This window comes from Nomascus leucogenys, chromosome 8 (genome assembly GCF_006542625.1).
Source record: "Nomascus leucogenys isolate Asia chromosome 8, Asia_NLE_v1, whole genome shotgun sequence".
Lineage (NCBI taxonomy): Eukaryota > Metazoa > Chordata > Mammalia > Primates > Hylobatidae > Nomascus > Nomascus leucogenys.
In genome coordinates, this window is record NC_044388.1 from 74,508,655 (window position 1) to 74,529,089 (window position 20,435).

The following is a 20,435-nucleotide window of genomic DNA, read 5'->3' on the forward strand; positions in this document are numbered from 1 at the left end:
TGAAACACTTGTCAGATAATTCAATTATGAAGGCTGTGGAAGGTGTTTCAGTAGGATCTAATTGGTTAATATGATTTAATTAATTTGAATCAAAAAACAAAATGAAAAAGCTTTATATTTCTAAGTCAAATAAGACACAGGTTGGTCTAAGGTTGAGATAAAATTTTTAAATGTATAATTGAATTTTGAAAATAATAAATATTTAAATATCTAAAGTTCAGATCAGAACATTGCGAAGGTACTTTCCCCAATCAACAACACCCCTTCAGGATTTAAAAACCAAGGGGGACACTGGATCACCTAGTGTTTCACAAGCAGGTACCTTCTGCTGTTAGGAGAGAGAGAATTAAAGTTCTGAAGACCTATTGCTTTTCACCAGGAAGTTTTACTGGGCATCTCCTGAGCCTAGGCAATAGCTGTAGGGTGACTTCGGGAGCCATCCCCGTTTCCCCGCCCCACCAAAGAAGCGGAGACTTAACGGGGACGTGCGGTCAGAGCTGGGGAAATGGGCCCGCGAGCCAGGCCGGCGCTTCTCCTCCTGATGCTTTTGCAGACCGCGGTCCTGCAGGGGCGCTTGCTGCGTGAGTCCGAGGGCTGCGGGCGAACTAGGGGCGCGGCGGGGGTGGAAAAATCGAAACTAGCTTTTCTTTGCCCTTGGGAATTTGCTAACTTTGGAGGACCTGCTCAACCCTATCCGCAAGCCCCTCTCCCTACTTTCTGCGTCGAGACCCCGTGAGGGGAGTGCCTACCACTGAACTGCAGATAGGGGTCCCTCGCCCCAGGACCTGCCCCCTCCCCCGGCTGTCCCGGCTTTTCGGAGTGACTTTTGGAACCGCCCACTCCCTTCCCCCAACCAGAATGCTTATAAATAAATCTCGTAGTTCCTCACTTGAGCTGAGCTAAGCCTGGGGCTCCTTGGACCTGGATCTCGAGTTTATTTCCAATGTCAGCTGTGCAGTTTTTTCCCCAGTCATCTCCAAACAGGAAGTTCTTCCCTGAGAGCTTGCCGAGGAGGCTGAGCGAACCCACAGCAGGATCCGCAGGGGGTTTCCACCTCAGAACGAATGCGTTGGGCGGTGGGGGCGCGAAAGAGTGGCGTTGGGGATCTGAATTCTTCACCATTCCACCCACTTTTGGTGAGACCTGGGGTAGAGGTCTCTGGGGTGGGAGGCTCCTGAGAGAGGCCTACCTTGGGCCTTTCCCCACTTTTGGCAATTCTTCTTTTGCCTGGAAAATTAAGTATATGTTAGTTTTGAACGTTTGAACTGAACAATTCTCTTTTCGGCCAGGCTTTATTGACTTGCAATGTGCTGGGTAATTAAGAGGCCTCTCTACAAAGTACTGATAATGAACATGTAAGCAATGCACTCAGTTGTAAGTTACATTCATATCTGATCTTATTTGATTTTCACTAGACATAGGGAGGTAGGAGCTAATAATATGTTTATTTTACTAGAAGTTAACTGGAATTCAGATTATATAACTCTTTTCAGGTTACAAAGAACATAAGTAATCTAGTTTTCTGACGTTATTTCAAGTACTACAGCTGCTTTTAATCTTAGTTGACAGTGACTTTGTCCTGTGGTCTAGCACAGTGTTCTGTGGGTCACACGCCGGCCTCGGCACAGCACTTTGGGTTTTGGTACCACGTGTATCCACATTTTGCACATGACAAGAATGAGGTATGGCATGGCCTGCTTCCTGGCAAATTTATTCAATGGTACACTGGGCTTTGATGACAGAGCTCATGTCTCCACTTCATAGCTATGATTCTTAAACATCACACTGCATTAGAGGTGGAATAATAAAATTTCATGTTGAGCAGAAATATTCATTGTTTACAAGTGTAAATGAGTCCCAACCATGTGTTGCACTGTTCAAGCCCCAAGGGAGAGAGCAGGGAAACAAGTCTTTACCCTTTGATATTTTGCATTCTAGTGGGAGAGATGACAATAAGCAAATGAGCAGAAAGATATACAACATCAGGAAAGGATGGGTGTTGTGAGAAGCAGAGAAGTCAGGGCAAGTCACTCTGGGGCTGACACTTGAGCAGAGATATGAAGGAAATAAGAATGATATTGGCTGGGAGCAGTATTTCCCAGGCAAACTGAGTGGACCTGGCAAGTTGGATTAAAAAGCGGGTTTTCTCAGCACTACTCACGTGTGTGTGGAGGGGGAGGGGGACTACCATCTGCATGTAGCATGTCTAGCAGTATCCTGTCCTCCCTACTCACTAGGTGCTAGGAGCAATCCCCCAGTCTTGACAACCACAAATGTCTCTAAACTTTGCCACATGTCACCTAGGAGACAAACTGCTGGTTAAGAAGCTCGGGTTGAAAAAAAAAACAAGTAGTGCTGGGGATTAGAGGCCAAGAAGTAGGTAATGGGCTCAGAAGAGGAGCCACAAACAAGGTTGTGCAGGGGCCTGTAGGCTGTGGTGTGAATTCTAGCCAAGGAGTAACAGTGATCTGTCACAGGCTTTTAAAAGATTGCTCTGGCTGCTATGTGGAAAGAAGAATGAAGGGAGCAACAGTAAAAGCAGGGAGCCTAGCCAGGAAGCTGTTACACAGTCCAGGCAAGAGATGGTGGAGTGGGCTGGGTGGGAACAGAAAAGGGAGTGACAAACCCTTGTCTCCTGAATATATTCTGAATGAAGTTGCTGAAGGATTCTCTGTTGTGTGAGAGAAAGAGAAGAATTGGCTGGGTGTGGTTGCTCATGCCAAGGAAGAGGCCAAGGAGGGCAGATTCCTGAGCTCAGGAGTTCAAGACCAGCCTGGGCAACACGGCAAAACCCCTTCTCTACAAAAAATACAAAAATTAGCCGGGTGTGGTGGCATGAACCTGTGATCCTAGCTACTCGGGAGGCTGAGGTGGGGGGTATTGCTTGAGCCCAGGAAGTTGAGGCTGCAGTGAGCCATGACTGTGCCACTGTACTTCAGCCTAGGTGACAGAGCAAGACCCTGTCTCCCCTGACCCCCTGAAAAAGAGAAGAGTTAAAGTTGGCTTTGTTCTTTATTTTAATTTTGTTGGCCTGAGCAGTGGGGTAATTGGCAATGCCATTTCTGAGATGGTGAAGGCAGAGGAAAGAGCAGTTTGGGGTAAATCAAGGATCTGCATTTGGAAATGTTAAGTTTGAGATTCCAGTCAGGCTTCCAAGTGGTGAGGCCACATAGGCAGTTCAGTGTAAGAATTCAGGGCCAAGACTGGGCACGGTGGCTCACTCCTGTAATCCCAGCACTTTGGTGGCTGAGGCAGGCAGATCACTTGAGGTCAGGAGTTTGAGACAAGCTTGGCCAACATGGTGAAACCCCATGTCTACTAAAAATACAAAAATTAGCCCGGTGTGGTGGCACATGCCTATAGTCCCAGGTTTTCAGGAGGCTTAGGCAGGAGAATCCCTTGAACCCAGGAGGTGCAGGTTGCAGTGAGCTGAGATTGTGCCACTGCACTCCAGCCTGGGTAATAGAGCGAGACTCCGTCTCAAAAAAAAAAAAAAAAAAAAACCAAAACTGAATGAATTCCTCAGGATTTGGGTCTAATTATTGCCCTGAGCACCAACTCCTGAGTTCAACTACCATGGCTAGAGACACCTTAACATTTTCTAGAATCCACCAGCTTTAGTGGAGTTTGTCTAATCATGAGTATTGGAATAGGATCTGGGGGCAGTGAGGGGGTGGCAGCCAGGGGGTGGCAGCCACGTGTGGCAGAGAAAGGCGCACAAGGAAAGAGCAGCCAGGACTACCATATGGAAGAAAGACAGGACTGCAACTCACCCTTCACAAAATGAGGACCAGACACAGCTGATGGTATGAGTTGATGCAGGTGTGTGGAGCCTCAACATCCTGCTCCCCTCCTACTACATATGGTGAAGGCCTGTTGCTCTGTCTCCAGGTTCACACTCTCTGCACTACCTCTTCATGGGTGCCTCAGAGCAGGACCTTGGTCTTTCCTTGTTTGAAGCTTTGGGCTACGTGGATGACCAGCTGTTCGTGTTCTATGATCATGAGAGTCGCCGTGTGGAGCCCCGAACTCCATGGGTTTCCAGGAGAACTTCAAGCCAAATGTGGCTGCAGCTGAGTCAGAGTCTGAAAGGGTGGGATCACATGTTCACTGTTGACTTCTGGACTATTATGGAAAATCACAACCACAGCAAGGGTATGTGGAGAGGGGGCCTCACCTTCCTGAGGTTGTCAGAGCTTTTCATCTTTTCATGCATCTTGAAGGAAACAGCTGGAAGTCTGAGGTCTTGTGGGAGCAGGGAAGAGGGAAGGAATTTGCTTCCTGAGATCATTTGGTCCTTGGGGATGGTGGAAATAGGGACCTACTCCTTTGGTTGCAGTAACAAGGCTGGGGATTTTTCCAGAGTCCCACACCCTGCAGGTCATCCTGGGCTGTGAAATGCAAGAGGACAACAGTACCGATGGCTTCTGGAAGTACGGGTACGATGGGCAGGACCATCTTGAATTCTGCCCTGACACGCTGGATTGGAGAGCAGCAGAACCCAGGGCCTGGCCCACCAAGCTGGAGTGGGAAAGGCACAAGATTCGGGCCAGGCAGAACAGGGCCTACCTTGAGAGGGACTGCCCTGCACAGCTGCAGCAGTTGCTGGAGCTGGGGAGAGGTGTTTTGGACCAACAAGGTATGGTGGAAACACACTTCTGCCCCCACACTCTAGTGGCAGAGTGGAGGAAGATGCAGGGCATGGAATCCCTGGTTGGAGTTTCAGAGGTGGCTGAGGTTGTGTGCCTCTCCAAATTCTGGGAAGGGACTTTCTCAATCCTAGAGTCTCTACCTTATAATTGAGATGTATGAGACAGCCACAAGTCATGGGTTTAATTTCTTTTCTCCATGCATGTGACTCAAAGGGAAGTGTCTGCGGCCCTTGCTTTTTATTTAACCAATAATCTTTTGTATATTTATACCTGTTAAGAATTCAGAAATGTCAAGGCCGGGCACGGTGGCTCACCCCTGTAATCCCAGCACTTTGGGAGGCCGAGGTGGGTGGATCACGAGTTCAGGAGTTCGAGACCAGCCTGACCAACATGGTGAAACCCGTCTCTAAAAAAATACAAAAATTAGCTGGGCACAGTCATGCGCACCTGTAGTCCCAGCTAATTGGAAGGCTGAGGCAGGAGAATCGTTTGAACCCAGGAAGTGGAAGTTGCACTTAGCCGAGATCATGCCACTGCACTCCAGCCTAGGCAACAGAGTGAGACTTCATCTTGAAAAAAAAAAAAAAAAAAAGAGAGAGAGAATTCAGAGATGTCAGCTATCATATGAACACCAGGACAAAATATCAAGTGAGGCCACTTATCAGAGTAGCAGAATCCTTTAGGTTAAAAGTTTCTTTCACAGAACATAGCAATAATCACTGAAGATATCTATCTTACAAGGCCCCTTCTTATAACAATGCCTCCTAGGTTGACCCAGGTGAAACTGACCAGCTGTATTCAATCATTTTCAATGCACATAAAGGGCAATTTTATCTATCAGAACAAAGAACATGCGTAACAGATATGTATATTTAAATGTCAGGAGAACAAGCTGATCTGACTGCTCTCCAAGTGACACTGTGTTAGAGTCCAATCTTAGGACACAAAATGGTGTCTCTCTTGTAGCTTGTTTTTTTCTGAAAAGGGTATTTCCTTCCTCCAACCTATAGAAGGAAGTGAAAGTTCCAATCTTCCTGGCAAGGGTAAACAGATCCCCTCTCCTCATCCTTCCTCTTTCCTGTCAAGTGCCTCCTTTGGTGAAGGTGACACATCATGTGACCTCTTCAGTGACCACTCTACGGTGTCGGGCCCTGAACTACTACTCCCAGAACATCACCATGATGTGGCTGAAGGATAGGCAGCCAATGGATGCCAAGGAGTTCGAACCTAAAGACGTATTGCCCAATGGGGATGGGACCTACCAGGGCTGGATAACCTTGGCTGTACCCCCTGGGGAAGAGCAGAGATATACGTGCCAGGTGGAGCACCCAGGCCTGGATCAGCCCCTCCTTGCGATCTGGGGTATGTGACTGATGAGAGCCAGGAGCTGAGAAAATCTATTGGGGGTTGAGAGGAGTGCCTGAGGAGGTAATTATGGCAGTGAGATGAGGATCTGCTCTTTGTTAGGGGGTGGGCTGAGGGTGGCAATCAAAGGCTTTAACTTGCTTTTTCTGTTTTAGAGCCCTCACCGTCTGGCACCCTAGTCATTGGAGTCATCAGTGGAATTGCTGTTTTTGTCGTCATCTTGTTCATTGGAATTTTGTTCATAATATTAAGGAAGAGGCAGAGTTCAAGTGAGTAGGAACAAGGGGGATGTCTCTTAGTACCTCTGCCCCAGGGCACCATGGGAAGAGGGGCAGAGGGGATCTGGCATCCATGGAAAGCATTTTTCTCATTTGTATTCTTTGGGGACACCAGCAGCTCCCTGGGAGACAGAAAATAATGGTTCTCCCCAGAATAAAAGTCTCTAATTCAACAAACATTTTCAGAGCACCTACTATTTTGCAAGAGCTGTTTAAGGTAGTGCAGGGGCTTTGAGGTTGAGAAGTCACTGTGGCTATTCTCAGAACCCAAATCTGGTAGGGAATGAAATTGATAGCAAGTAAATGTAGTTAAAGAAGACCATGAAGTCCTAAAGCAGGCAGGAAGCAAATGCTTAGGTTGTCAAAGGAAGGAATGATCACATTCAGCTGAGGATCAAGAAAGCCTTCTGGATCTTGAAAGAGAAGCTTGATTCCATTAGGTGAGGTTGAAGATGATGGGAGGTCTACACAGACGGAGCAACCATGTCAAGTAGGAGAGTATAAGGCATATTGGGAGATTAGAAATAATTACTGTACCTTAACCCTGAGTTTGCATAGCTATCATTCACCAATTATGCATTTCTACCCCCTGAACATCTGTGGTGTAGGGAAAAGAGAATCAGAAAGAAGCCAGCTCATACAGAGTCCAAGGGTCTTTTGGGATATTGGGTTATGATCACTGGGGTGTCATTCAAGGATCCTAAGAAAGGAGGACCACAATCTCCCTTACATGGTGAATATGTTGTTAAGAAGTTAGATGAGAGGTGAGCAGACCAGTTAGAAAGCCAATAAGCATTTCCAGATGAGAGATAATGGTTCTTGAAATCCAATAGTGCCCAGGTCTAAATTGAGATGGGTGAATGAGGAAAATAAGGAACAGAGAAGAGGCAAGATGATGCCTAGGTTTGTGATGCCTCTTTCCTGGGTCTCTTGTCTCCACAGGAGGAGCCATGGGGCACTACGTCTTAGCTGAACGTGAGTGACACACAGCCTGCAGACTCATTGTGGGAAGGAGACAAAACTAGAGACTCAAAAAGGGAGTGCATTTATGATCTCTTCATGTTTCAGGACAGAGTTGAACCTAAACATAGAAATTGCCTGAAGAACTCCTTGCTTTTAGCCTTCCCTGTTCATTTCCTCAAAAAGATTTCCCCATTTAGGTTTCTGAGTTCCTGCATGCTGTGACCTCTCCCTAGCTGTGACCTCTCCCCTGGAACTGCCTCTCATGAACCTCAAGCTGCATCTAGAGGCTTCCTTCATTTCCTCCATCACCTCAGACACATACACCTATCTCATCTCATTTCCTATTTTTGGAAGAGGACTCCTTAAATTTGGGGGACTTACATGATCCATTTTAAAATCTGAGATAAGCTTTGAACCCTGGGACATGGCTAGTCATAACCTTACCAGAATTTTACACATGCATTTTCTGGACCCGTTCGACTTTTCCTTTGAATCCTCTCTCTGTGTTACCCAGTAACTCATCTGTCACCAAGCCATGGGGATTCTTCCATCTGATTGTGATGTGAATTGCACAGCTATGAAGGCTGTACACTGCACGAATGGAAGAGGCACCTGTCCCAGAAAAAGCATCATGGCTATCTGTGGGTAGTATGATGGGTGTTTTTAGCAGGTAGGAGGCAAATATCTTGAAAGGGGTTTTGAAGAGGTGTCTTTTTCTAATTGGCATGAAGGTGTCATACAGATTTGCAAAGTTTAATGGTGCCTTCATTTGGGATGCTACTCTAGTATTCCAGACCTGAAGAATCACAGTAATTTTCTACCTGGTCTCTCCTTGTTCTGATAATGAAAATTATGATAAGGATGATGATAATGATGATAAAAGCACTTACTTTGTGTCCGACTCTTCCGAGCACCTACTTACATGCATTACTGCATGCAATTCTTACAATAATTCTATGAGATAGGTACTATTATCCCCATTTCTTTTTTAGATGAAGAAAGTGAAGTAGGCTGGGCACGGTGGCTCATGCCTGTAATCCCAGCACTTTGGGAGGCCAAAGTGGGTGGATCACAAGGTCAGGAAATCAAGACCATCCTGGCTAACATGGTGAAACCCCGTCTCCAAGAAAAATACAAAAAATTAGCTGGGCATGGTGCAGGCGCCTGTAGTCCCAGCTACTCGGGAGGCTGAGGCAGGGAATGGCATGAACTCAGGAAGTGGAGCTTGCAGTGAGCCGAGTTTGCGCCACTGCACTCCAGCCTAGGTGACAGAGTGAGACTCCATCTCAAAAAAATAAAAAATAAAAAAAAAAAAAGAAAGTGAAGTATAGAGTATCTCATAGCTTGTCAGTGATAGAAACAGGTTTCAAACTCAGTCAATCTGACCGTTTGATACCTCTCACACACCACTACATTCAGTAGTTTAGATGCCTAGAGTAAATAGAGAAGGAAGGAGATGGCTCTTCTCTTGTTTCATTGTGTTTCTTCTGAGTGAGCTTGAATCACATGAAGGGAAACAGCAGAAAACAACCAGCTGATCCTCAGCTGTCATATTTCCTTTAAAAGTCCCTGAAGGAAGGTCCTGGAATGTGACTCCCTTGCTCCTCTGTTGCTCTCTTTGGCATTCATTTCTTTGGACCCTACACAAGGACTGTAATTGGTGGGGACAGCTAGTGGCCCTGCTGGGCTTCACACACAGTGTCCTCCCTAGGCCAGTGCCTCTGGAGTCAGAACTCTGGTGGTATTTCCCTTGATGAAGTGGAGTAAGCTCTCTCATTTTGAGATGGTACAATGGAAGCCACCAAGTGGCTTAGAGGATGGCGAGGTCCTGCCATGGGGCCACTGGGGTTCTGGTGCACATTAAAAAAAAATCTAACCAGGACACTCAGGAATTGCTAGATTCTGGGAAATCAGTTCACCATGTTCAAAAGAGTCTTTTTTTTTTTTTTTTTTTTGAGACTCTATTGCCCAGGCTGGAGGGCAATGGCACGATCTCGGCTCACTGTAACCTCTGCCTCCCAGGTTCAAGCGATTCTCCTGCCTCAGCCTCCCGAGTAGCTGGGATTGCAGGCATGCACCACCATGCCCGGCTAATTTTTGTATTTTTAGTAGAGACGGGGTTTCACCGTGATGGCCAGGCTGGTCTCGAACTCTCCTGACCTCGTGATCTGCCTGCCTCGGCCTCCCAAAGTGCTGAGATTACAGGCGTGAGCCACCCTGTCCGGCCGTCAAAAGAGTCTTAATATATATGTCCAGATGGCATGTGTTTACTTTATGTTGCTACATGCATTTGGCTGCATAAATGTGGTACAAGCATTCTGTCTTGAAGGGCAGGTGCTTCAGGATACCATGTACAGCTCAAAATTTTCTTCTGTAGGCATTAAATTTTAGCAAAGATGTCTGATCTCTTCTTTTAAACCATTTTCTTTTTTCTGGTTAGAAAAGTTATGTAGAAAAAAGTAAATGTGATTTATGCTCATTGTGGAAAAGCTGTAAAATGAATACAATTAAAACTTATTTAATTAGCCAGTGATAAACTATTAACAACTTGTCTATTACCTGTTAGTATTATTGTTGCCTTAAAAATGCATATACTTTAATAAATGTACATTGTATTGTATACTGCATGATTTTATTGATGTTCTTGTTCATCTTGTGTATATACTTAATCGCTTTGTCATTTTGGAGACATTTATTTTGCTTCTAATTTCTTTACATTTTGTCTTACGGAATATTTTCATTCAACTGTGGTAGCCGAATTAATTGTGTTTCTTCACTCTAGGGACATTGTTGTCTAAGTTGTAAGACATTGGTTATTTTACCAACAAACCATTCTGAAAGCATATGACAAATCATTTCTCTCTTAATTCGTACTATACTGAAAGCAGACTGCTATAAGGCTTCACTTACTCTTCTACCTCATAAGGAATATGTTACAATTAATTCATTAGGTAAGCATTTGTTTTATATTGGTTTTATTTCACCTGGGCTGAGATTTCAAGAAACACCCCAGCGTTCACAGTAACACATTTCAGTAACACATTTACTAAACATCAGCAACTGTGGCCTGTTAATTTTTTTAATAGAAATTGTAAGTCCTCATTTTCTTTCAGTGTTTTTTAAGCTTAATTTTTCTGGCTTTATTCATAAATTCTTAAGGTCAACTACATTTGAAAAATCAAAGACCTGCATTTTAAATTCTTTCTTATTCACCTCTGGCAAAACCAGTCACAAACCATGGTAGTAAAGAGAAGGGTGACACCTGGTGGCCATAGGTAAACGTACCACGGTGGTCTGGTGACCAGAGATGCAGGGCAGAGGGTTTTCCTGAGGGTAAAGGAATAAACAATGGGTAGAGGGGCGTGAACTGGAAATCACTTATAGAGAAAAGCCCCTGAAATTTTGAGAGAACAAACAAGAAACTACTTACTAGCTATTTGAATTGCTGGAATCACAGGCCATTGCTGAGCTGCCTGAACTGGGAACACAACAGAAGGAAAACAAACCACTCTGATAATCATTGAGTCAAGTACAGCAGGTGATTGAGGACTGCTGAGAGGTACAGGCCAAAATTCTTATGTTGTATTATTATAATAATGTCATCCTATAGTACTGTCAGTATTTTATAAAACATTCTTCACAAACTCACACACATTTAAAAACAACACTGTCTCTAAAATCCCCAAATTTCTCATAAACTCAGTTTTAAACTAACTTTTTTTCAAACCACAATCTGATGTAACAATGATTATCACTTAAATATTTCTGACTTTCAAATTAAAGATTTTCACATGCAGGCTGATATTTGTAATTGTGATTCTTTCTGTAGGCTTCGGGTATAATGTGTTCTTTTCCTTTTTTGCATCAGCGATTAACTTCTACACTCTAACATGTAGAATGTTACTACAATATTAAAGTATTTTGTATGACAATTTTATTTGAAGGCCTAGGATGCCTTGACATCATGCATACATTTATTACTTGATATGCATGCATTCTGGTATCTCAAGCATTCTATTTCTGAGTAATTGTTTAAGGTGTAGAAGAGATAGATATGGTGGATTTGGAGTCGATACTTATATATTTTCTATTTCTTGGATGGATGAATTTGTACATTAAAAGTTTTCCATGGCAGAAATCTTTTCAAAAACTTTTTTTTTTTCCAGGATGGATTGAAGGCCCTGATTTCACCACAATGCAATATATCAATGTAGCAAAATTGTACTTGTACCCCATGAATATATAAATCTTAAGAAAATTTTTTTAGCCAATTATTATTACTTACTAGATATTAGGCTCTGTTCTGAATCTTAATTTAATTCCTCCAAAGAATCTTATGAGGTAGGTAGGAGCTATGGCTGCTATTCTGTTATGCTTATGTTGCTGTTATGAAACCAAGGCACAGAGAGGTTATAGTTAACTTGCTGAAGAAAATGATTGTGCTGGATTTTTATTCTAGCCATTCTGGAATAACAACTACACGACTTTATGTCTGAGCCAAGGAAACATATGGTGTGGCAACTGTTACCATCTTTTTCAGAATAGCAGCACTCCTAATGTTTCCTGCAGGGAAAAAGGAATCTCAGAATTTGCCTGATCCCTATAATTTTTTTTCTAAATATTTTGAAATATCTTTCAGATGTATTTTAAAATTTAAAGATATTTTGTTCCGTTCATACAGAATTTTTTTTTTTTTTCTTGAGACAGAGTCTCACTCTATCACCCATGCTGGAATGCAGTGGCATGATCTCGGCTCACTGCAACCTCTGCCTCCTGGGTTCAAGCGATTTTCCTGCCTCAGCCTCCCAAGTAGCTGAGACTACAGGAGCATGCCACCACGCACGGCTAAATTTTTTTGTATTTTTAGTAGAGATAGAGTTTCACCATGTTGGCCAGGCTGGTCTCAAACTCCTGACCTCAAATGATCCGGCCTCCTCGGCCTCCCAAAGTGCTGGGATTACAGGCGTGAGCTACCGCCCCCAGCCAAATTTCTAACTTGCTTTGTTGTTGATGAGACAGGATCTCAGTCTGACACCAAGGCTGGTGTTCAGTAGTGCAGTCACGGCTCACTGCAGTCTCTACCTCCTGAGCTCAAGTGATCCTCCCACCTCAGCCTCCTGAGTAGCTGGGACCACCACACCTGGCTCATTTTTTTCTATTATTTATTGAAATGGGTTCTGGCTATGTTGCCCAGGCTGGTCTTGAACTCCGGAGCTCATGCGATCCACCCACCTCAGTGTCCGAAAGAATTATCAGGAGTGAGCCACTGTGCCTGGCCAAATTTCTAACTTTTGAAATGACATATTCATTTATTCTCTTTATCATTCAGGGAGAAATTTGGGGATGGATAGCCTTGAAGCATCATCCACCAAGTTATTTTACACACCAGATTTAGATACAAAGTATTTTTTCATTATTTAAAAAAAAATCGAATTCTAGCTTTTACTCTGAAGATTCTAAAAAGAATTTTGGAGTCTTTAATTCACACTTTGGGGGCAGGGGAATAAGTACCAATATTCGTATAACTTTCAGTGCAAGTCACGTTAGCTAACTGTAGTCTATTGAGTTAAATATCCTTGATTTCTTCCTTAATACTGAGTCACTACGACGGCACTTTTTTGTTTTTTTGTTTTTTTTTTTTTTGAGACGGAGCTCGCCCTGTCTTCCAGGCTGGAGTGCAGTGGTTCGATCTCGGCTCACTGCAACCTCCGCCTCCCAGGTTCAAGCGATTCTCCTGCCCCAGCCTCCTGAGTAGCTGGGACTACAGGCACACACCACCATGCCCAGCTAATTTTTGTATTTTTAGTAGAGACAGGGTTTCATCATTTTGGTCAGACTGGTCTCGAACTCCTGACCTCGGGATCCACCTGCCTCGACCTCCCAAAGTGCTGGGATTACAGTTATGAGCCACTGCACCCGGCTGAATGGCACTTTCATAAAACAGTAAATAATCAACTTCACTACTGCCCCCAAGAGTTTTACTATGTATATGAGGGCATCTGTTTTAAGTATGGGTATAATGTTACGGGTTTTTCTTTGTGTAAGTTTGGGTTCACAATTTCATCATTAAAACAAATGTGAAATACTTTGTGCTTTTTGTGTGCTATTAAGAAATTATTCAAGGGAATTTCGAAAATCAAATTTAATTACTATCATGTTTGTAAAATTTTTGAAACAAATGTTTAAGACAGGATAATGTTAGAAATTATCTTTCAGCCAGACCTGGTGGCTCACGCCAGTAATGCTAGCATTGTGGGAGGACAAGGTGGGCAGATCACTTAAGACCAGGAGTTCAAGACCAGCCTGGACAACACAGGGAAAGCCCATCTCTGCAAAATATACAAAATTAGTGGTCGGGCATGGTGGTTCACACCTATAATCCCAGCACTTTGGGAGGCTGAGGCGGGCGGATCACCTGAGGTCAGGAGTTCGAGACCAGCCTCAACATGGAGAAACCCTGTCTCTACTAAAAATACGAAATTAGTCAGGCGTGGTGGTGCGTGCCTGTAATCCCAGCTACTCGGGAGGCCGAGGCAGCAGAATTGCTTGAACCTAGGAGGCGGAGGTTGCGGTGAGCCAACATTGTGCCATTGCACTCCAGCCCGGGCAACAAGAGCGAAACTCCATCTCAAAAAACAAAACAAACAAACAAAAAAACAAAATTAGTCAGGTGTGGTCGTGCACACCTGTAGTCCCACCTACTTGGGAGGCTGGGGTGGGAGGATCACTTGAGCCCGGGGAAGTGTAGGCTACCATGAGCCATCATGGTGCCACTGTACTCTAGTCTAGGAAACAAATAAAAATTAAAAATTAAAAAAATTTAAAAAAAGAAAAGGAAAAGAAATTTTCTGTCCAAATATCTTTATTTTTAACAAATTGAAGTGTATTAATAGTGTTTGTGGGAGAGTGCCCACACAAGGACAGCAAGCCTAGGAAGTGCAAGTCAAGAAAACTTTTTGTAAAGTAATTTAAACTGAAAAGAAAAAGCAGAGATTTTTTCTTAGAAAAGTAAGGAGTGGAGGTAAAAAAAAACACATCAGAGACATAGGTTATACTACGGAACCAAAGGTGTGCCAATGGCACTGACAGTTTAATTCAGAAAAAAATTAATCAGAAAATGGATATTTTTAAATAAGTTAGGTTGCTGAAAAAGAGAAATGCAGTGAAGCCTTAGATGGGAGTGAGATAAATCAGCCATTGGCTAGAGGAGTTATTTGCCCAAGACCAATGGTGATGTCCCCAAATGCCTGGAAACAACTGTTGTGACATTATAAAGCCCCCATAGTCTAAGTTGGGTGAGACTATACTTATGCATTTTCTCACCTATAATATAGCTCAAAAATATTTCTATTTTGGGATTTCTTTACATTTTACTACAGCGCAATTATATACTTAAAACTGATAGTGTATGCAGGACTGCTAGTCATTCTCAACCCTGGCCAATTATCAGAATTGTTTGTTGAATATACAGGTGGCATATATAGGTGCATACACACACACACACACACGCACATACACACACACACAGGCCATATTCCATTCCTCATATCAAATATTCTGAGAGAGTTAGTTTGTGGACGGTAGTTCTGGACAATTTATATTTTCATAAGACCTCTGGTTATTTTTTTTTAAGTAGAGATGAAGACTTGCTATGTTGCCCAAAATGGTCTTGAACTCCTGGGCTCAAGCGATTCTCCCAACTCAGCCTCCTGAAGTGCTGGGATTACAGCCGTGAACCACTGCATCAGTGCAAGACCTCTGATTAATATCATAGGTTTATTTGTTTGAATGCTTCACGTATCCTCTCAATCACAATTTGTTTGCAGAGTTTTAATCTGAAGGACTTAGGTCTCTTGTTCAATGAATGAGTTTGATCTGATGGGTGAGAGGAAGGTGAAATGGAAAAGAGAGGAAGGTGAAATGGAAAGGGAATGAGAAGCCATACAGATTCGGCGAGTGAGCCACCCCTCTCCCAAACCATAAGATTGAGTATGCCTGAATTCTTCCTAGAGTGGAAGAATCCATTTTAAATATATATCTACATATATAGATGCTTTAAATATTTATTCTGACGTTCATTGTTTTTGAGTCACTGTCATTGAGAAAAGTTTAGAAAGGAGATATTAGGAGCAGGAAATAGAAAGCAAAAAAAAAATCAAAATAAAAATGGAGTTTTATAAATGATATAATAGGCAAAATAAAGGAAAGGCATCCTACACCTCTGGTTTAAATGAAGATGGCACTTGGCGAGATGTGTTCCAGGATAGTTCACATGATGTATGTTTTCAGAGAATTATCATATTGCATATGCTGCTATATTTTTTATTTTCATGAATTAAAAGGCATGTTGAGATTTCAGAGTTTTACTTACGATCTCAGACTCTGCATTTTTTCTCTGTAATGTTTGACATTTCTTCCTAGCTAAGTCTGTAGTTATAAGGTCTGTGTTGTGGCATGTGGACAGTGAGTGGAAAAACCTAAGAACTCAATTTGGGGCAGAAGAATGTAATCTATTTCAGAAGTGATACAAACAATATGACATGTAGAGCATTCTGGCCTTTCTTTGGTCTTTTTTCTCCATTCCTGGATTTCTTCTCTTCATGTGAGCAAGTCTGAGGTTACTATATAATGTCTCTCACAGGCCACAGCCCCATTCTAAATATTCCCAATAGAAATTCATTTATTAACCAGAGAGTGGTGGGTGGGGTTGTGTTTTTGATTTTTAAACAAAAGTGGATCTTTTGGGCATTCTGGAAAGCTCTGGCAGGAAGCTAAGAATAAAATTTTGAATTGAGAAGTCCCTTTCTTCAAACCACATTCAGACCCAATTCTGCTATTCTATTTATTTTTCAAGGGGATTAGCCTTATTTTAACACCAATAATCTTATCACAAAAACCTCCCAGAGGAAGACCCTGTAGATTTTGTAATGACCTTAATCAAGTATTAGCCCTACACTTCAATTAATCCCCAACTGTACAAAACGTATGTTCTTTTCTCTAAAGCTGGAGCAAGTTGAAAGGGGATTAAAAACGGAGGGAAGGGAAGAGTGTTTGGAATTTCAGGCACACCAAACAGGTACAGCAGACCAGGAAGAGCCTCCCGGGAAAACATATTATCCAGACTTAAGTTTATGTTCCCTGTCTCTCGCAGACTTTTGCAGAAAAATGAGTCATTCAATAAATATTTGAATCGAGATAGGGAAGGTGACGAGGAAGAAGTTTGCACTTACGAGGTTTTAATTTGCAATTATTTGGCTACCTTTTTGCCTTCCCAAAACATAGGGTCTTTAGGAGTGAAACTTCATAGCCAAACTTATACTTTGTCCAGCACAGAGAAGGCCATCAAAATGCCTGGTTTAAATAAAAATTTTAAAATGATTGGGAAGGTAAATCCCTTGACCTATAAATCTGACCTCCTTTAAACATTATTTGTACGTTCCCCAATAAACTAATCCGTAATTTATTAGTTAGTAAGTGGAAATAAAAACAAATGTGGAATGGGGCTGTGCTTAGCGTCATTAAGCTGAGGGGAATACAGTGCATTCAACTTGCAGACACCCTTCCAGTCCCACAATGAGCGAGCTCTCACTGGCCAATCAAAACAATGAACTCGTAATGAAACAGTTTTTCTTGCTCCACCCACTTGGTGACCTAATTAAAAAAAAAAAAAAAAAAAAATCCGCGCCAACTCATGTTGTTTTCAATCAGGTCCGCCAAGTTTGTATTTAAGGGACTGTTTCAGTTCATGATTTTCACTGCGATAGGAATCATGTCTGGTCGCGGCAAGGGCGGGAAAGGCTTGGGGAAAGGTGGTGCTAAGCGCCATCGTAAAGTGCTCCGGGATAACATCCAGGGCATTACAAAGCCGGCTATTCGCCGTTTGGCTCGGCGCGGTGGCGTCAAGCGCATTTCCGGTCTTATCTATGAGGAGACTCGAGGTGTGCTTAAGGTTTTCTTAGAGAACGTTATTCGAGACGCCGTCACCTATACGGAGCACGCCAAGCGCAAAACTGTCACAGCCATGGATGTAGTATATGCCCTGAAACGTCAGGGGCGCACACTGTATGGCTTCGGCGGCTAATACGCGGTCTTCTGGGAACTTCAAAAACAAAAACAAAGGCCCTTTTCAGGGCCGCTCACAAAGTCGTTTAAAGAGCTGAAACGCGTTGCGAGAACGTGAGTTTGGATGGCAGAATTCACTGTGATAGCTTGCATAACAATGAATTGTGTTTGCAATGACCGGCCACATTGTGACAAAATTTCAAAGCATAAAGTAGGCATAGAGAAGTGAGCGCTAATAAAGTGATGGGCTCCACAAAAGCATTTTGCTGGGCGCAGTGGCTCATGACTGTCATCCCAGGCACTTTGGGAGGCCAAAGCGAGTGTATCACTTGAGGTCAAGAATTCGAGACCAGCCTGGCCAAAATGGTGAAACCCCATCTCTACCAAAAAAAATACAAAACTTAGCCGGGCGTGGTGGTCTGCATCTGTAGGCCCAGCTAGCCCGGAGGCAGAGGCTGCAGTGAGCCGAGATCGCGCCACTACCCTCCAGCCTGGGCGACACAGCGAGACTCCCTCTCAAAAAAAAAAAAAAAAAAAAAAATGTATTTTAGAGCATTCTAAGAATGGTACTTTGGACTTAAGCCAAGGGCTGGAGGCGCGTGTTGAACAAAGGTTATCACCTTTTGGCTCATGTGGCACACAGCTATGTAAATAAAGCATCTTTAGGCACAAGCTCTCATTTGCGGAGGGTTCTATGGCTGTTGTCCTATTGGCCAAAACAAAGTGGTCTAAGGCTGGGCGCGGTGGCTCACGCCTGTAATCCCAGCAGTTTGGTAGGCCAAGGCGGGTGGATCACGAAGTCAGGCGTTCAAGACCAGCCTGGCCAAGATGGTGAAACCTCCGTCTACTAAAAATACAAAAATTAGCTGGTCGTGGTGGCGGGCACCTGTAATCCCAGCTACTTGGGAGGCTGAGCCAGAGAACTGCTTGAACCCACGAGGCAGAGGTTGCAGTGAGCCGAGATTGTGCCACTGCACTGTAGCCTGGGTGACAGAGCTGGGTGACAGAGCGAGGCTCCATACAAAAAAAAAAAAAAAAAAAGTGGTCTAATAATCCCCAGAACTGGAGGAAGAACCATAACTGGTTGATTTTGTTTTTAACTTTATGTATGCCAGGCATGCTAGCCTTGTATACATACAAGGCTAGAGGAGCAAAGGTGCAGGAAGCCATCTTGAGGGATTCACATATTATTGAGAGACCGGCCAGCTGCTGGGAGAGGCCAGTTGTTCATCCTCACTATGTGATGAGAATCTGGCGACAGTCCATTGCTGGGCACAGCATTTAGACAAAAGGGCTCTCTGCTATGTCAGGCAAGTGAGGCATATTTTGCACAATCCTCGTAATTCTAAACTCATTGGGAAACAATGACAATTACATCCAAGCAAGGAAAAGTCTGTGGTTGATTTTATCTATACAAATTTAAAACATAATGTTTATAACCTTTCATTATAGGACACAACTTAATTTTTAAAAAGATGCCAAACTATACAAATAAGTTCAGAAAAGTGAGGTACTATTGAACCGTCTGGAAAACATAAATGTATGTGAAATAATGCAATGCAGTTTTGCAGGGGACTTTGTTCAAAGTTTCTCGAAATACTATGGTCCAAAGTAGACTAACATTAGCATTGATTATTTATGATCAGTAAGAATACTAAATCACAAATGAAAGGAATATTAAAATAAACTATGTTTGTTTAAAGAGAAATGTACTTTAGCTCAGACCAAGAGTTAAAACAATTTTGTGATTCAGGAAGGTTGAATTCAGAACCTAATTGGGCAGCCTCCAACATTTCCATTAAGGTTTGGATTCTTAAAATTTTTCAGTCTTCGGAATCCTCTGGCAGTCTGATGAAACTTAGATTCTTTTCATAAATAAGATCCTTAAAGTAATTCATAGGGTTACAATTGTATTAGACCAGTAATATTAAAATAATTATCAAACCACTTGACAGTAATATGTGTTTTTGTTGATATATCTAATAATAACAGTACTTTGGAAATAAGCAAGCACGATTTCAAGATTCTTGCAACAACTATAACCTACAAATTTGTTATTTCTATCAGTCACACCGAATGGAAGAAAATTCTAAGTTTCAACTACAGGTTAATGAATAGATGAAAAAAAAAACCTCCTCTAATCCATATTCTGGGACATCTTGATTCCTATTTATTGATCCCTTGAAGTCAGTGGACAGCATAATAAAGAAACAGTAGTTACAATGACACCACAGAAAGACTACTTGTGTTAAAAAAAAAAAAGAAGTATCAGCAAATTATGTTTGGATGCCGAATTGCTTTCCACTTCCCTTCCCTGACAGAACTTAGATGCTCTTATATGTAAAAGCCTACTCCAGTGCACCATCGAGCTTTTCAGGACTGGACATCAGACTTTAGTTCCTGGACCTCTAGATATAAACCAGTCTCTGACAAGAAGCCCTTTTTCTGTTTTAACTTTTTTAAGTTTGGAGACAAGGTCTGACTCGCTGTCACCCAGGCTGGAGTGAGGTAGCACCATCATAGCTCACTGTATCCTTAAACGCCTGGGCGCAGGGACTAAAGGAGCACGCCAACCGTGCTTAATTTACTTTTTGTAAAACCAGTAGACTCCAACCTTTTTGACACCAGAGGCCGGTTTTGTCTAAGACAATTATACCACAGACCAGTGGGTGCAGGGGCTGGGGGCGATGGTTTCCGGACTAAAACTGCTCCAACCTCAGATCATCAGGCATTAGATTGTCACAAGGAGCCTGAAACCTAGATCCCTTGCATGTGCCGTTCACAATACAGTTTGAGCTTATGAAAATCTAATGCTGCAGCTAACCTGACAGGCGGTGGAGCTCAGTTGGTTAATGTTTGCTCACCCCTCAGCTGTGCGCCCCAATTCATAACGTGCCACGGACAGGGACCGGTTACCAGTTGGTGGCCAGGGTAATGAGGACCCCTGGTACAGATGGTAGTCCGGCTATGTTGCCCAGGATGGTCTTGAAGCCTGGCCTGAATTAATTCTCCAACCTCAAGACTTTTCAGCTCAGCTGCATCACAACTTAAACCTATAGGTAACTGTCACAGAAACTTGTTTCCAGTGTTACGCCATCTTAAAATAATGTGGGTG

The 20,435-nt window shown here is 43.0% G+C and overlaps 1 protein-coding gene across 11 annotated transcripts; it reads left to right on the forward strand.

The window, feature by feature from the left end:
* Positions 1–347: 347 nt before the first annotated feature.
* Positions 348–8,566, forward strand: HFE (homeostatic iron regulator). 11 transcript variants are annotated; one of them, XM_012508975.2, is made up of 7 exons: positions 455–581; positions 3,892–4,155; positions 4,364–4,639; positions 5,663–5,695; positions 5,781–6,014; positions 6,173–6,286; positions 7,238–7,314. In XM_012508975.2, the coding sequence occupies exons 1-7, from the start codon at positions 506–508 to the stop codon at positions 7,276–7,278; spliced, it is 1,038 nt and encodes a 345-aa protein (XP_012364429.2). In that variant the 5' UTR covers positions 455–505; the 3' UTR covers positions 7,279–7,314. The 11 variants fall into 11 exon arrangements, with proteins under 11 accessions (XP_030673268.1, XP_012364432.1, XP_012364434.1 ...); XM_030817408.1 differs by lacking the exon at positions 5,663–5,695 and having other exon boundaries at positions 348–581; positions 5,739–6,014; positions 7,238–8,566; XM_012508978.2 differs by lacking the exon at positions 5,663–5,695 and having other exon boundaries at positions 348–581; positions 3,961–4,155; positions 5,739–6,014; positions 7,238–8,566.
* The last annotated feature ends 11,869 nt before the right edge of the window (positions 8,567–20,435 follow it).

Coding starts and splice junctions, on each gene's coding strand:
- HFE (XM_030817408.1), top strand. CDS start 506: ATGGGCCCGCGAGCCAGGCCGGCGCTTCTCCTCCTGATGCTTTTGCAG. Junction 4,156..4,363: donor AAATCACAACCACAGCAAGG/GTATGTGGAGAG, acceptor GGATTTTTCCAG/AGTCCCACACCCTGCAGGTC. Junction 6,287..7,237: donor AAGGAAGAGGCAGAGTTCAA/GTGAGTAGGAAC, acceptor TTGTCTCCACAG/GAGGAGCCATGGGGCACTAC.